Source organism: Nicotiana tabacum, chromosome 10 (assembly GCF_000715075.1).
Source record: "Nicotiana tabacum cultivar K326 chromosome 10, ASM71507v2, whole genome shotgun sequence".
NCBI classification, from domain to species: Eukaryota; Viridiplantae; Streptophyta; class Magnoliopsida; order Solanales; family Solanaceae; genus Nicotiana; species Nicotiana tabacum.
In genome coordinates this window covers 132976716-132993739 of record NC_134089.1, presented here as the reverse complement: position 1 = coordinate 132993739, position 17024 = coordinate 132976716, and the positions used below count along the sequence as shown (strand labels likewise).

The following is a 17024-nucleotide window of genomic DNA, read 5'->3' as shown; positions in this document are numbered from 1 at the left end:
ATTCTTCATTATGAAAGCAAGCGAGAAGGAATATCTAGCACCATGGCAATCCGGGAAGACATAATAAAGATACAATATTTGATCATGCAAACAGGGCCTTGAGTTTCATCATTGCTTCTAGGTAAGTAAATTCGTTGGCAAACATGAGCACTTTATATTTACAGAAAATGTGAGGATCTTCTACCTACGAGAACCTTAAACTTCATAAGATGCAACATCCATGATTTTGATTTAGTCACTTGAATCCTAAGAACATATGAAGTGCCACAACTATGTAAAGACAGTTTATTGTAAAATGGCTATATCCATTATTTACTGAGACTACGGAGGCGGAGCTCATGGTCCTCCTACCTGTATTCTCATATCTCTGTATATCCTGATAATTATCAATGGATCACTGATTCAGCTAGGAGGGGATCCTGATCCATGACAACCTACTGTACTCTGGTTGAGACTTAGCTACTGTTAACTTTTTAGTGTAATCCGTGTTTATTGACATGTGACTACACTGTTTGGCTAGTGAAACAAATACATTAATCCTGCGAACTGTGTTTTCATATTTTTCCTTCAGCTACAACAACTAGGTAATTAAATTTAGTGGTCTAACATGTTTCGTTGCCAAGCTTCCTCGCCAGGGCTTGCTCAGGTACCACTAGCTGAATGCGCGCAATTGCTTTATATGGCCTAACTATACTTGTTTTAGATGGTTTCTCTAAGCACTCAGCTCCAATATAAACTTTCGAAAGCTCAAACCAGGTTGGATAATGTGTTCGGTATAATGTATATCATTTCGTGCAAATTTATGCTTTAGAACTAATTATTAGAATATTTTCCGGTGTTTGGTTGAACATAAAAGTATTTTATGATAATAGTAGAACGTGGATGATATGAGAATGTTTCTTTTGTTATATTTTGAGTAATGTTTCTTTTGTTATATTTTGAGTATTTATGTATCAGTTGAAGAATGTGAAGTGAAGCAACAGTTGTACTTCTGTTTTCCTTTTGGACAGGGGCATCTCTTGCTTTGACGGCCGCTATGCCCCTATCCAAAAGGAAAACAGAAGTACAACTGTTGCTTCACTTCAAGGTAACGCCATTTCTGGACCTACAGCAGATAGGCAAAGCGTACCTGAAGTCCTGACTGGACTTTTTTCCATGGTTGACATTTCTCTGTGTTTTAATTAGAGAACTGCAACTGAAGATAGGTGGACATGCAATTGCCGCATAACCACATAAAACTAAGTTTATCATTACTAACTATAGTGAGAAGATAGAAATTTATTATAGTGGACTAAAATAGGTAGCGGCGGGATTTTTTTTGTAGCTCGGCTATTTCCTCTTTTTAGAGTTAGTACCTTACACAATGCATTTGATTTCGGTTATAGGAGTGATAACGGTATTAGCGGATTCCTTAATTTTCTTTTTTCCCCACAAAGGAAATAGGGTAATTAGGTGTATACAATATGTATACGTATTTTAGAACTCCTTACAATCAATTAATCCAACTAGTGGAGGATTATAAATTGACTGGCGTGGCCCGATCGCCCTATGTGACTGGTGCTTCAAAAGGCAAAACCCTTCCTATGTGACTGGTGCTTCAAAAGGCAAAACCCTTCTATCATTTTGAAATGACAACATCGAAGATATATTTTTATATATAAACGGACATGAGGCTTCAAATCTCACACAGTTTGTTTTGACAATTCGAAAGTTGGAAAAGGTTTTTTTACTACTCCATATCTTGCATTCTTGTGACGTAACATATGAATTCCCACTCCCTCTTCAAGGGGACATCTCTCCCACATCCTCACAGAAGGTTTTCAAACATCAAAACAAGATGATCATCAAAGTATTTCATAGCAAACATATATATATTAAATATGTACACTGGTCGAATTATTATGTTGGCCTTTTCCTTATTTATCATTGGTCATAAGATTGGTTGTTTTTTCCCCAACTTGGCGTAAGTATATACCAAATATGTGTACTCGTCTAATTATTATGTTGGCCTTTTCCTTATTTATCATTGGTCATAAGATTGGTTGTTTTTTCCCCAACTTGGCGTAAGTATATACCAAATATGTACACTAGTCGAATTATTATGTTGGCCTTTTCCTTTTTTATCATTGGTCATAAGATTGGTTGTTTTTTTCCCAACTTGGTGTAAGACAAGTCCATATACTCCAACTTTAGTGGAGAATTCAATTCTCGTTAAAATGTCAATTACCATCGATTAAAAATAGAGTCAAATTCACTTTACCCCCTTAACTATTAAAGGTTGGGAAACAATACCCCTCACATTTTGAAGGGGAAAGGGAACACCCTGTGCAATAGCTTTTCGGTGAAATAATTTTTTTAATACAAATCTTTTCTTTTTTGAATAGATAAATTTTAGACTAACCAAGTTCTTTTATTATAGCCAAAAGCTACAAACAATTAAGATCTATATAATTTATGGAGTTCCACGTTGGCCTTCTTCCTACATACTATAAAATATGATGTAATGTAAAAAGCGCTCCATAATATATTTTTAAATATGACATTATCAACTATAATTTTTGTTCAATAAAGATACTTTCAAAATAAGTAAAATTTAATAATTGCTTTAGTATACAAAGAACTGACTCTTTCAATGTATCTTTTTTCCTTCATGAAATGCTAAAGCATCCATGGTGAATGTGCGATGAATTTCGTATGCAATTTTTTTCCTTTATTGCAACAATTTTAACAATAACCTTAATATAACTTCAATATAATAGAAAAATATCTTAAATTTTACAAGCAAGAAAGACGAAATTCAAGTATTGGTTTGGATGAAAAATATGATACTTCACCTTTGAAAGGATATAGAGAGAAAAAAATCTTTATTTTAAAAAACATTCTCTCACAAAAAAAAAATTACGTAAAAGGGGTTCTCTTTCCCATTCAACACGTGAGAGGTATTGTTTCCAACCCTTAAAGGTTAAGGGGGAAAGTGGATTTTACTCTTAAAATAAGAAATACATCACAATTCACACATATTACAGGAGTAATAGTTCTTTCCCCTTGTGAAACTGCGTGAAATTTATGAATACATAAGGTGTACAAATACATATAATTGTTCGATTATTTGGTTAAAAGTAAATTATTTTTACTAGTACATTGAATGATTATTATTTGACAAATTATGTGATACTTTAACCATATAACACTTCTTTAAAAATCATTAAATTCTTTTAATATGGTGCATCTCAAACCTTCACACAATTACCAAAATAGATCTTGTGAAACAATATGTCATCTAATTCATTAGATACTATTAACAAAAATAATAAAAATGATTCAAGATACGAAGAATACAAATAAAAAAAAATATATTCATACAACTGAGAATTTTTTCAATTTATTCAAACATTTATTGGCAAAGTTATCCATTATTTCTATGGTGAATGATAAATCAATACAAATAAATCTACTCGAACCCCATATATATATTTTTACCATCTCAAAATGGACTATCATATTTGAAAATAAAATTTTAAAGTATAGTAGAAAATAACAATGAGTAGGAGAGCCGGAACTATAAACTAGGGCTAGAAAGCACTGAGCAAAGTCTTTCAATCTTCTTTGATAAAACCCCCAAACACACACACAAACGCCATATTCATGAAAGTTCATGTATTGTGATTGCACATAACAACACTAGCCTCCGTACCCCCTTATTATGCCCACTATGGAAACTGAGAAATCAAACACCTCTAGAGCTGAGGAACTCAAGCAACTCGCAAATGAAGCATTCAAAGGTAAAAGAATAACACTGATTTTAGCCTCCTTTTTTACACTGCGTGCCCATTTATAAAGTCTATTTTTGATTTTGAATGAGTTTTTAGGGCACAAGTATTCGCAAGCTATTGATTTGTACACACAAGCGATTAAGTTGAACAGTGAGAATGCGGTGTACTGGGCTAATCGTGCGTTTGCTCATACCAAATTGGAGGAATATGGCAGCGCAATACAGGATGCAACTAGGGCTATTGAAACTGACCCTAAATATTCAAAGGTTAAGTTCCAAATTGTGAAAATAAGGAAAAAGAATTATGCTTTCCTTGTTATTATTCTCAAAATAATCCCTGAGGGGTTTTGATTGGGGTTGCAGGGTTATTATAGGCGAGGGGCTGCATATTTGGCAATGGGGAAGTTCAAAGATGCGCTCAAGGATTTTCAACAGGTTGGTGGAGTATTATTTTTTGTAATTCTTCAGTCATATCAGCTGCAAATTGCTTGTGTATTATCAAATTTTTATTTTTTTTAAAGCTTTAATTGGGCAAAGAGGAATGCGTCGAGAAAAACATTGCATGTTTAAATAGCGAATGCATTAGAAGAGAAAATGATGCCTTCCCAGTGAAATTGTGGGGGCACTATGTCATTTGTGACCTTTTTAGGTTTCTTGCCAATTCTATGCTCTAGCAACTTCCAGATGTACTAAATAAGTTATCCAGAAATACTAAGACTAACAACATTTGACATCAAATTCAAGTGCAATGACATGTTGGTGAAGAATAAAATAGGTCAGACCGTCAGAGTTTGTACTAAATTGCAATTTGTTTAATGTCATCAACAGTAAGTTTGTGCCTTCTGGCTTGTCTTTTTGGTACATAGTTATGAGATATTCATTTACCGGCAAGAAGGTAGTTGGTTAAATGGAGAAGTATTGAGCAATGCTGCTTCTCTAACTACAAGATCAGCTAAAGTGGGAATTAGAAGGCAAAAATTAGAGAAGAGTATTATAGATAATGATATAAGAAAGAAATCATACTGCAAATAACGGCTAAGGTGAATTCCAAAGCTGATATTTTACTCAGGAGTCAGGATAATAGCACCACATGCAAGATACATACTGATATTGCATTTTTTATCAATTTGGCTAATCATCCGTAAAAAGGGGAAAAAAAAGGGAATGCACCATGATGTTATTTGATGTATTTCTTAGTAGTCTGGGTGAGCCTGAGAATAGGTGTAGAAGTAACTCACAGCTGCAATGTTTAATTTTTGACTGGCAGCTTAAGTGCTTTGACTCAAATTTACTTTAGGGGTGTGCCTTTTCCCCCTTTTTGACATCATCAACTTACCCGTGCACAATAGAGCTCTAAACTCAGTTTGTTCCTTAGGTGTTTTTGGCATTTGGATTGTCTTGGCAACTTGTTCTTTTGATGGTTTGTGCAATGGCGGAAAAAGGCCGAATTCACATGTATATCAAACCTTCTCTTATGAGTGATTCTAGCCCATGTAAAAATATCCAGTTTGTTTTATTGCATGTGGCGGCGAACGGGGGGAACTGCTAGTTGGGTTATTCGCAGTGTATCACAACACTGAATTTTAGTCTTAGCTTAGTCACCGCATATAAAAATTCCTCTATATGATACATATAAAAACATTAGTCCAAAACGGTACTTGATATCTAAGCAATATATACACACACACACATTGCACACATACATACGCAATTTTAGTGTTTGGACACTGGAAGAGATATCAAGTAATCTTTTTAGACTGCTGATTTCCTATGATAAAAGGTATCGATTTATTATTTTTTGTCTCAGACTATTAAAAGTGTTTTATTCTTAATTATGGGTCACAAAAGTTGACAAATATTTTGGAGAACTTAACTATATGGTCGTGTCTCCTAAGTGGAGTTCTTGGGTGTCTCTACATTTTATGTGCTCTGAATATGTTGTCTGCATGTCTCTTTGAAGTCTGTCTTATAGTTTTGTGCAGAAGATGCCCGTATTTTCTCTAGGCAGAGCATATTGGAAGGTTTTACCTATCTGCAATTTATGGGACCTGTTTCTTTATTGTCTCACTCAGGTCAAGAAGTTATGTCCAAACGACCCAGATGCTACCAAGAAATTGAAGGAATGTGAAAAGGCTGTCATGAAGCTAAAATTTGAAGAAGCTATTTCTGTCCCAGAATCTCAGAGATGTTCAGTAGCTGATTCTATTGATTATCACACCGTAGGTATGATAGCTCCAAGCTGATCTTTCTTCCAAACTGGTCTCGGTGTAAATTTCTTCCTAGCATGTATTTTTCGTGAAGTTTTCTTTCTTTCATTTATGATTATATTTGTTGGGTAAATTTCTTACATGTCATTACACTTCGCAAGGTGCATGGAACATGGTTACTATAATGGAAAAAGGCTTCTTTCCCTCTCCTTTTTTAATTTCTACTGCTTCTTGTTGCCATACACATTTGATCTATATCCTTAAAATGGTGAATTTACTGTCATGAGTTCTATTTATCAGTGGGGGTTAGAAGGAGTTTGTGCATCTTTGTGTATCCTGATGCATCAGTAGTTTAGTTTCTCCATTTGTTTTCACTTCTCAGTCTATAGGGTATAGGTTAGATTGTTTTTGTCAAAGAGATTTGTGTTGTGCACAGACATCATTTTGCTGATGATAGATGGTAGGAATTGTCGAATTATCTCTTACCGCCTCTTTCAGATGCTCCATTTGAAGTTACCATGACAAAATAAAGATAAATCTTTTGATCTTTTATACATCCTTGTTTCGTTACAGGTGATGATATGTTGTTTCATTACTTTCTGTAAGAACATAACATCATGTTGTTAAGGATGCATTTCCGACTAATTAACTCTAATTGAGCCATTGCTCACTTCTCCTAACCCATTTAGGAAATGTAGAACCTTCTAAATCAAATTTTAGCTACTAATATAGTTTTTTTAGTTAAATGACCATTTGAATTGACATGGGCCTGCCCCTTTAGATGATTCAACAATAAACCTTCATTTCAAATAACAGGACAAGATAAAGATCTTTGAACTTAGTAACCTTCTCAAAAAGAAAAAAGGGATCTTCAAGCTTAGTCAACTTTCAACCTTTCATGTTAGTCCATATAGTTTTCGTTCTTATAAAAGTAAATGTTAATAGTACGATTTTACCTATTTCATCCTTATAGGGTCTGGCCCTGGCTCATCATATGTTTCCACCAAAGTAACTGCTGTATCAGCGGCAGCAGCACTAATGGCAGTACTTGTGGTATATATGGGGACTAAGGCAGCCACAGCAGTCACAGCAGTGGCAGCAGCAGCTTTGGCAGCCTTATTGATGGTCTTGCTAACATTTCGGTGGGCTCGCTTCAATGATACCAAGAGTCGAACACTTGAATTAGGTTTGAGCCTTTCTAAGAAAAAAGTCAACAAGTAAATAACCCAAGTCAGTGGTAGTTCCAAAAAGGAATTCCATCATAATTAATCAAAGGAATAGCTAAAAAAGGACTAGCTGCAAACTGAACCAAATGTTCATAGTTTAATTTATGTTGCATTGCATTATGTTACATTTTGAGTAAAAGCTGTTCCTGTCTAATTGATGCTATGTTCTATGTATCCAATTGCCAGGAGCATGGTATTCCAACGAAAAACATTTTCCTCCCCCTATATTCAGTGTTGACAGTAGTTATTTGATTCTTTTACCCTTCTCCTATGGCCATATGGTATGATGTTAACTATTCACCTTTGTTACCCGATTATAAGTGGGTTATCAATCACTGGTTTAACCGTACTGCCTAGAGTACCGCAGCACCCTTACTTTCTAACCATTAAAGATTAAAGTTTGGTAGTAAGATACTACTATATCTTTAGTTGGAACAGCTAACAGTTTTCACCCCGTCATTACCGTGATACATTTCAATGCTTGGATCACATCTGTTATTGTATTTCGTGGGGAATGTAGATTTTCTCTCTGCGTGAAGTAACACAGCAATGTTTTACTATGTAGGTTTCCTTTTGAACTTCATGCTTAGAAGTCTAAACTGCCCCTTGCTGAGGACATTCATTTGTTGCCTTATGCATTTACTGCGTTAGCTTTATGTATGCAGTAATTGCCAGTTTGATGGTCCTCGTCCATTACATTTTGGACATGTTAGTAAAGACTCGTTTAGGAGAATTGGACATTGAGGATGTGTGCATGTTCTGATGCTTCTTCCTTCTGATTCTTCCTTGCTTTTATGTGCCAACTTTGTTTTACTTATGATACTCTTAGAGGCCATGTGATCATTTTCCCTTAAAAATGTCTTCAGGTTTTCCATTTTTTATGTGAGACCCTTTCCACTCCACAATTTGTCTTGACGTAGTTAGACCTCCTGGTGACGAGTCTGTGTTGGGGAACTGGCAATTTGTCAATGGCTTAAGCTTTATTAATAGTTTAGTACTGTCTATTTGTCATCTAATTCAATGAATGAGAATCTGCTGCCTTTGCTGCACATGGATTTACCATGTTGGTTTGGTGTTTTAAATTGTAGAAGTGGAGCCTCAGTATACCGGTGCAAGGATAGAGGGAGATGTTGTAACATTAGATTTTGTAAAGAAGATGCTGGATGACTTCAAAAACCAGAAGAATTTACATAAAAGGTATGTTTCGTTTATGTGGTCATAATCTTCTCTTTAATTTTTGACACGCTTCTCAATCTTTCAATATATGCTCTTATTTGGTAGATATGCCTACCAAGTAGTTCTGCAAACAAGAGACATGCTGCGAGCATTGCCCTCCCTCGTGGATATCGTTGTTCCTGAAGGGAAACACTTCACTGTATGTGGTGATGTACATGGTCAGGTAATGAATATCCTAATGATGGATCCTTCTTAAAGCTTGTTGCTGTCATCTTTGTCAACTTCTTGTCCTTTTTGTTCTGTTTTTCCAGTTTTACCTCGGCCTTTAGCACACCATTGTTATGCCATCAAATGATATCGACCAAGGAACATGCATTTATAGAAAGCCCCAGAACTTTCAGGTTGCTTGCTAGTAGTACTATTACATGCAAGAATAGCTAAAACAGGAAACTGTTGTTTTTTTCAAACTTTGCTGCTTGGTTCACCAATCTCTCTGGAGAAACTTTAGGGTGGAATCCTATTGTCAGAAAAGATGGACTCTGAGTGGCTCCAACCTGTAAGCAAATTTAAGGCGCTGGAACCTATTAAAGATTGTGGGCTTTTACCCTTTATCATATTTGTTCGTCTACCCTCCCCCCTCCCTAATTAAATATTAGAGCTCTTTCGTGAGCTAAATTCTAGCGCTCATGCGATTTAATATGTAAGGCCTATCTACGATATGTGAAGCGCAGTCCCTTTCTCTTATACTTCTTGTTGCACGGCCGAAACATCCCTTTTTCCCTTTTTCACTGAAATCCGAATTTGGATTTCCCTGATGACATACTCAGTGGCCCCACCGGCTCAGTTTTTTCTCTCTACTCAGGAGAAGCATCTTCACCTTCTTACCAGACTGGGTCACCTTCATATTTAGTATGCACTTCTCTTTCCACTCAGAAAGGAACAGTATAAAATAAAAGCTCTTGAACTTTAATTTTGGTAGAAGGTGGCGAGGAGCCTGTATAGGTTTCCACACAGTATCATGAACCTTCTATCCAAATTTCAATCTTGTCTCTTTGTCAACTTTGATTAACACTCTGGCCTGTCCAACAACCCTCAGAATCCCTGGGCTACAGAACTGAGCTGGCAAGCCCACAGGTCTAATCCAGGTTCTATCCAACACCAACTCTGAACTGTCTCCCTGATCAGTGGGTTACTCCATCCTTTTGAAAGCCACTCTTTGCTTGGCATTCGGTAAAATGGCCGGCTTCCCTTTTTGAAGGGAATTTAAGAAACCTTTCTACTTTAACTGTAAACAACCATTTGTATTGACCCACTTCCAGACCATCCAACCTTGGTCGTTTTAAGCTCTTCACCAAATTTTTGTACCAAAAACCCCTACATAAAGTGTATCTTTTCGTCATGATTTACCCTCAACCTCCTCCTGTCGTTTTCCCTTGCTTTTCTTACTTACCTTTATCAGAAATGCCATCGTTTGTTTAATTTGTTCAACCTGAGCATAGGCTTGGGAACCCCTTTTACAGGCACCGCTGCTGGTCTTGTGAATGAAATTCGGCTTGCTTGTGTGGTTGTCAAGCTAACTGGAAAAATATTTGACAAACAAATAAGTGGCCAGTAAGATTTAGGTAAAAAAAGTAGTTTTTTCTGATTCAATTAAGGAACAGATCCTAAAGAGAACTTGTTTGTGCCTTTGGAGATGTGCTGCTGCCTGCACGATATAACATTTAGTCCTTTATTCTCTCCTTGCTGTTTATATAGTAAGAACATATTTTGCTGGGTCTTCCATTTTTGTGGTGGCTGAATGACTTACTCCTTTTAATTCCTTGTGATAAGTCTCAACATGGCTCTAAACTTTTGTCATTGCAGTTTTATGACCTTCTAAATATTTTCGAGCTCAATGGGCTTCCATCTGAAGACAATCCGTATCTGTTCAATGGTGACTTTGTTGATAGAGGGTCTTTCTCTCTAGAGGTCATATTGACATTATTTGCCTTCAAGTGCATGTGTCCATCAGGTAGACCACTTGCCCTCATTCTTCTTCAATGCTGTAAGCTCGGGTTCTTTTATATTCTTACTCCCATTTAGTATCAGGTGGCATTTAAAGGTTTTCTGGACACAAGTTCCAGTCTCCTCTTTTTTGTACTTAACCTTAATAATCTTTTCGAGTCATTTTTCTTTTTTCTATTATTCATTTTCTATTTTTCTCTTTTTTTGGTACATCAATTAGATCTAACAAGTGAATGTGCCATTTTGGGCTCCATGTAGGTCTAAGTGGTGTCTTAATGCTTTTGTTTGAGCATACTGACATTGCAATACATTAAGCTCTAAGATCAAAGCTATGATTTTGTTTTTTTACATCAAAGCTATGTTTTTTTTATCAGTTCTCTGCTAGCATGACCTAAAAAGTAATTCGTCTTTTCATTGATTCAGTGAGTTTATCGCTGGTTTTAGAGTTGTTTAGATGGGCCAATTGTATCTTGCTAACAACTTCAAATTTTCAGCTATATACCTTGCGAGAGGAAATCATGAAAGCAAGAGCATGAACAAGATATATGGGTTTGAGGGCGAGGTCAGATCCAAGTTAAGTGAAACCTTTGTGGAACTCTTTGCAGAAGTGTTCTGTTGCTTGCCTTTGGCTCATGTCATAAATGGGAAAGTCTTTGTAGTTCATGGAGGCCTTTTCAGTGTTGATGGTGTGAAACTTTCTGATATTAGAGCAATCGATCGGTTTTGTGAGCCCCCTGAGGAGGGTAAGTTCTAATGCAAGTAGAGAAGTATTTTGTTTATCCTTTCAATATTCTATTGTTGCTTTTAGCAAACTGCTAATTACTCTGTTCTGAGATCCTTGATGCTCCATTAATCATCTGACAAACTTTCCAAAACAACAGCTAGGAAAAACTATGCATGCCAACATGTTTGTAATATAAAAAACTGGCCATTCTCATTTGCATGGTAGTTATCATCATTGACACATTGTTCCTGCACGCCACTTTGCTGATACATGCTAAAAGAGAGACTCAGTCCAGACTCGACTATTATTTGATTCATGATTTGTCAGCCAAGCAACATGGAGCTTTCTCCAGCTATGCGTCATCTTTATTAGTTAATATATTGACTTACTCTTTTGATAGTTAGTATCAATTTGCTGACTTGTTTCTCATAAAAAATAAAAAAATTGCTGACTTGTTACAGCTGTTTATTTATATTTTCTTACCTTGGTCAGACATAGTAACATGACCAAGTTGTTTTAGGTAATAACTGGTGCTTTGTTTGATCTCCTTCAGGGTTAATGTGTGAATTGCTATGGAGTGATCCACAACCTCAGCCTGGTAGAGGACCTAGTAAACGAGGTGTTGGTCTTTCTTTCGGGGCGGATATAACTAAAAGATTCTTGCAGGAAAATAATCTAGGTATTTATCTTTTCCTTTCTCCCCTATTCTGTTGTTTGACCATGCAGAGAATCGACATTTCACTCTATTTCTGTCCTCCTGATGGATTTTATCACATATATTCGATGCTGACAAGTGTGCATGCTTGCAGATTTAGTGGTCCGATCTCATGAAGTGAAGGATGAAGGTTATGAGATTGAGCATGACGGCAAGCTCATCACGGTGTTTTCTGCTCCAAATTACTGTGACCAGGTAATTTGTCTCTACGTTTTCTCCTCTCAGGAACTTGTTTGAGCTCAATGCAACTTAAGGTCAATAAAATTACAATTTGCTAGTAAAGAAACACCTTCCGGTTAAAAGCTGCCTTTAGGTTGAAATGTAACATTTCATCCAACCTCTACTGGGTTTCCTCCATGTATAGGTTTTGTAGTTATGCGATTTGTCGGTCAAGTTTAGCCTTGAAGATTTGCCTGAGGACAGCCCAAAGAGATAGTGCCTTTATTGCTTCATTTAGGATATTAACATTAGGGGAAATGTCATAAAAAAGTAACTGTGCCATGGCAAGTCAAAGCTGCTAGACATGAAATTAGAACAAATCATGTTATGTGCCTCCAGAAGGATGTACTCTAGTCTGTTAAGATAAGAACTTCTGGAGGCATTTCTGTTTCTCGGTGGATCTGGAATTTGTTTGATATTGTCTTTATCAGCAACTTTGTTGGATGCCATTGTGAGCATATTTGGTAAATGGCATGGTATCCTGTTCCTTGAGGTCATTCTTGATACACCAAAGCATTGTGAGTTTTGTGCATTGCTCATAATATAATTTTAAGTACATATATTCATTTTATCTGCTACTCTCTGGGACATAAGTGGTGATTAAATATGACAGGATAATCTGATAGCTTGAAGTGTTTTCTACACATTTGTCTTTCAATCAGAGCGAGTATCCTGCAATTTGTCGTAATTTCTGCTCGTGCTACTTCTCAGTACTCGCAGTTTTGTTTCCTACATGAAGTTCCTTTGATGTGGATGGAAATCATTTAATCAATATACTCAAATACAACTGCTTTGCATGTTGCAGATGGGTAACAAGGGTGCTTTTATACGGTTTGAGGCTCCCGATATGAAGCCAAACATTGTGACATTTTCAGCAGTGGTTAGTGGCTTTTATCTTTGAAATGTCCTTTTTACTCCTCGATACTAACACTTTTAGAAATATATGAAATTTCCTCAAGTCTCTGTATTCTTTCATGGGTTGGCTCAGTTTAAGCCAAGACTGGACTAATTCTTTGCATCTTCATCGCTTTGCATTATATGCAGCCACATCCTGATGTCAAGCCGATGGCATATGCGAACAACTTCCTTAGAATGTTCTCTTAAACCCTGAAACCTAACTTGCAGTATTACAATTGATGCAACCTTTTGTCTCACTGACCAAGTGCATAAACATCAGGAGGCAGAAGAGTTAGTAACTTACAGGCAATTACTGCGGTGTCATTTTCTGGACAACTTCCTGACTTGCCCGCAGCTGGTGAGGATCCTCACCTCGTTTGTTTTGTGTGGACAGAAAGACTTGGGTTAAGGTGTAAACACTTCAATAACAATGCTGTGTAAGATGTTTGGTGGATTGTCCCTTGTATTATTTATATTCCTCTGCGTAAGATTGTCCCAATTCTCATTTCTCTTAGAATGTCCAAACTGGGAACTTTGATCAGTTGAAATTTTGGTCTTTCCTTTTTCTATTTTCTCGATTCAATAGGTGTGACAACCTCTGTCTGATAATTGGATTGTCATTTGTCTCTGTGCCTGTGGGCAGATTACTGGTCAATGGTCACTGGCATTTCCTGGCTTTTGGTTCTTTAATAATAATAATAATACATAACAGCTTGTAATGAGCGAATGCAAATTTTCTATCAAATTGTAAAGGTGCTGCGTTGTAAATTGCCATGCGGAGCAAGTGTTGCTACAAAACATTCAACTTTGCCCCTTGGTGCCATTCAGGTTTCTCCATGGGGAAATAAGTTCATGCTATGTTCTGGCGAGGTCCGAGGCTTGTAAAGAAGCAATTAAGAGTTGAACAATTGAGCTGTTGTAAATACTTAATCAGTCCTTCAATGAACTGGAATATTTTCTTGGTGATCTTTCCCTAAAAAAAGTGTTAATAGATCATTGATAATTCAGCGCAATCTAGCACTTAATGCATGTGGCCAATGTCGAGGAATCATTTTTTCACCGTTTGCGGTACAGCTTGATTTACAAGATGTTACATTCTGCTGTTTGCTTGTAACTTTAAATGAAATCTGTCTGCTATTTGCTTGTATTTTTTAGTGAAATCTAACCGTTTGCTGTTTGCTTGTAATTTTTACTGAAATCCATCTTTTCCAACAGGTATTCATTGTGCATCTTTTGCCAAAATTTCGTACAGGGACTGGGTAGGTAAATTTGGGAGAATTTAGTAGGTCTTTAATCCAACTACCAGTCAGTTTATCTCACCGAGATGTAAAAATTTCTTCCTTTGTTTCATGCTCTCTCTCTTTCTCTTTTATAAGTTAAAATTGATTCTTAGTTACCTACGGAAACTAGGAACTCGTGCATCTGTCTAGGTTCCATATTTAGGTGTAAAAGGAATTTGCTTTGAAGGTTTTTATGTCATATAATACCGGTTTTTTTCCTCCCTTTATTCTATCATTTCAGAGTAGCAGCCATTGGAAATTGAGTCAAGCAATCTGTCAAACATGCGTAGTCATTAATAATTTCATTTAGCATCAAGTTTTATGGAGGGAAAGCTGAAGGTTTTGGACCCAGCGTTAGGACAAGTAATATTACATTTATCTGCTAATCTCAACTGTCTAGGATTAGATGCTAATAGTAATCAAGAAAAAAGTGTCAAAAAGAAAGAAGAAAAAGTTATACTATAAAAGGAGGTTTAGGAGTTGGCCCTCCTCTCTCCTCTCAATTTTGGCAAGATTGCATAATGAAGTTGCAATCTTGGTCCGGCCCTTCCCGAATCCCGCGCATAGCAAGAGCTTAGTGCATCAAGCTGCCTTTTTTACATAATGAAGATGCAAAGCCATTAGTGTTTTGAGTAAAAAAAATTAAGCTACCTAAAATTGTGTAATTTCCTACATTTGGATATGCTTTCTATGTGGTCCATTTAAAACAAACCTAGTAAGATGAAAACATATTCTCTGTTATTTTCCATCCACTCTCTCTATCTCTGTCTCCCCTCACTAAGGTTTTCAGAGTTTTCTGACCCTACCTAGGATTCAATTTCTCACTGAATATTATGTCCCCCACCCATCATTCAATCACATTGCACTCAGTTCACAACCCCACCAAATTCTCACCCCTCTCCCCTGGCCAAAGAAACCAAACCCCATACACAACCTTTTTCAAAATGATTCTGTTCTTAATAAACCAGATATAACTCCTACAACTGATCTGATTTTCACAGAGTTCAACACAATGTACTGTTCATTTTCACTCTCTCTTCCTCTGCTTCTGCTGCTCATCATGTCCATTTCATTTCTTTCTACCTTTTGTGTCTCCACCAATCAACAGTCAACAAACATGGATTCTCATGAGCTGGAAACACTTTTCAAGATTATGGAAACTGTTTCCTCTGATCAAAACTGGAGAGTTTCACATCCATATCCTTGTAAACCAGGTTCATCTTGGCTTGGTATTGAGTGCAAGAAGGGTGTTGATAATAAATCCCATGTTACTAGGCTTGATTTTGGCACACGTCCTAACCCAACATGCAAGGCTACAGCCACATTCCCTAATCTTATTTTCCAACTCCCAAATCTTGAATCTGTTTTCTTTATCCAATGCTTCACACACAGCAGGACAAGCATATCTGTTTCAAGAAACAGACTTTTCAGCTCTTCACTTCAGCAGCTGAGTCTACGATCAAACCCTGCACTCATTGGCTCTATCCCTTCTCAACTCTCTTCACTAAAGTCACTTCAAGTTCTTACACTGTCTCAGAACAGTTTAATTGGACAAATTCCAGTAGAAATCTTCAGTATGAGCTTTCTTGTACATCTTGATTTGAGCTACAACAAGCTTACAGGGAAAGTTCCAGACCAAATTGGCAATCTCCAAAATCTTGTAGGCCTTGATTTGAGTTATAATAAGTTCATAGGGCCAATCCCTTACACAATTGGCCAACTTGGTATGCTCCAAAAACTGGACTTGAGCTCCAATACATTTACTGGAATTATTCCAGAGAGCACTGAGAACTTGGCTTCTTTGAGTTTCATGGCTTTAAGCAACAACAAATTAAGTGGGAAGTTTCCTAAAAGATTACCAAAGCTTCAGAGTCTGCAATATTTTCTTATGGATGACAATCCAATGTTCATACCATTACCAGTAGAATTTGGTCAGCTGAAGAAACTCCAAGAATTAAGACTTGCTGGCTCTGGTTATTCAGGCACAATACCATCAAGCTATTCACAGCTCTTGAATTTAACCACCTTGTCATTACAAAATAACAAATTGACAGGGGGAATCCCAGTTGGATTTTCCAGTCTTTCACATATATATCACTTGAATTTGAGCAGGAATTTTCTGGGAGGTGTGGTTCCTTTTAATTCTACTTTCTTGAAAAGATTAGGTAGGAATTTGGACCTTAGTGGTAATTCAGGGTTGTGTTTGAGTCCATCTGAAGCACATGCAGTCTTCATTGGTGTTGGAGTCTGTGGGAGCAACAACACTAATAATTCCATAACCATGCCATTTAAGAAATCTGAAGCTCCATCTGAATATAACATATCATCCTTTCTTGTCGCTGCTTTAGGTATTGTGGCTTTTCATTGTCTATTTTCACTAGTGTAGGCTTGTTGTATTTTGTTATTCTTTCAACTAAAAGTTTTCACCAAAAATTTCTTATAAAGTGTATGTTTAATCCTTATAATCTGTATGATGATTAAGGACCATTGCCATTAAAACACTTGCTTAACGGTCGATGAAATGGGTGAAAATTCTAGCAAGAGATAAAAGATGCTGGGTGGTTTCTTTTAAGCCCTGATGCATATTGCTTAGTTACCTAGTACTTGTAGCGACATGAGTAGCAGATATTACGTGGAATAATCGAGTAAAATGAATTAGCCGGTGCGTCATGAATTTCAGTTTTTCAATTTAATTTTTAGGGACGATGTTTAGTTTATAATTTCAGGATAAAATAAGTACCGAATAATCTCTAAATAGTATCCCTAACAATGACTACTTGTGTACTTGTCCCAATAATCGAAGT

General features: G+C 36.6%; 2 protein-coding genes across 6 annotated transcripts; both read left to right on the top strand.

Annotated features, from left to right (window-relative positions):
- The first annotated feature begins 3546 nt into the window (after window positions 1-3546).
- Window positions 3547-13507, top strand: LOC107787403 (serine/threonine-protein phosphatase 5-like). 5 transcript variants are annotated; one of them, XM_075223313.1, is made up of 13 exons: window positions 3561-3782; window positions 3870-4039; window positions 4136-4207; window positions 5845-5995; window positions 6953-7165; window positions 8294-8402; window positions 8487-8604; window positions 10245-10392; window positions 10880-11128; window positions 11663-11788; window positions 11919-12019; window positions 12849-12923; window positions 13088-13507. In XM_075223313.1, exons 1-13 carry the CDS (start codon window positions 3704-3706, stop codon window positions 13145-13147), a joined length of 1671 nt encoding a protein of 556 aa, XP_075079414.1. In that variant the 5' UTR covers window positions 3561-3703; the 3' UTR covers window positions 13148-13507. The 5 variants fall into 5 exon arrangements, with proteins under 5 accessions (XP_075079417.1, XP_075079414.1, XP_075079415.1 ...); XM_075223314.1 differs by having other exon boundaries at window positions 3569-3782; window positions 4136-4211; XM_075223316.1 differs by lacking the exon at window positions 6953-7165 and having other exon boundaries at window positions 3547-3782.
- Window positions 13508-15032: 1525 nt separating this feature from the next.
- On the top strand, window positions 15033-16792 carry LOC107787402 (uncharacterized). Its single transcript, XM_016608965.2, has one exon. The coding sequence runs from the start codon at window positions 15233-15235 to the stop codon at window positions 16604-16606; it is 1374 nt and encodes a 457-aa protein (XP_016464451.1). The 5' UTR covers window positions 15033-15232; the 3' UTR covers window positions 16607-16792.
- Window positions 16793-17024: the final 232 nt, after the last annotated feature.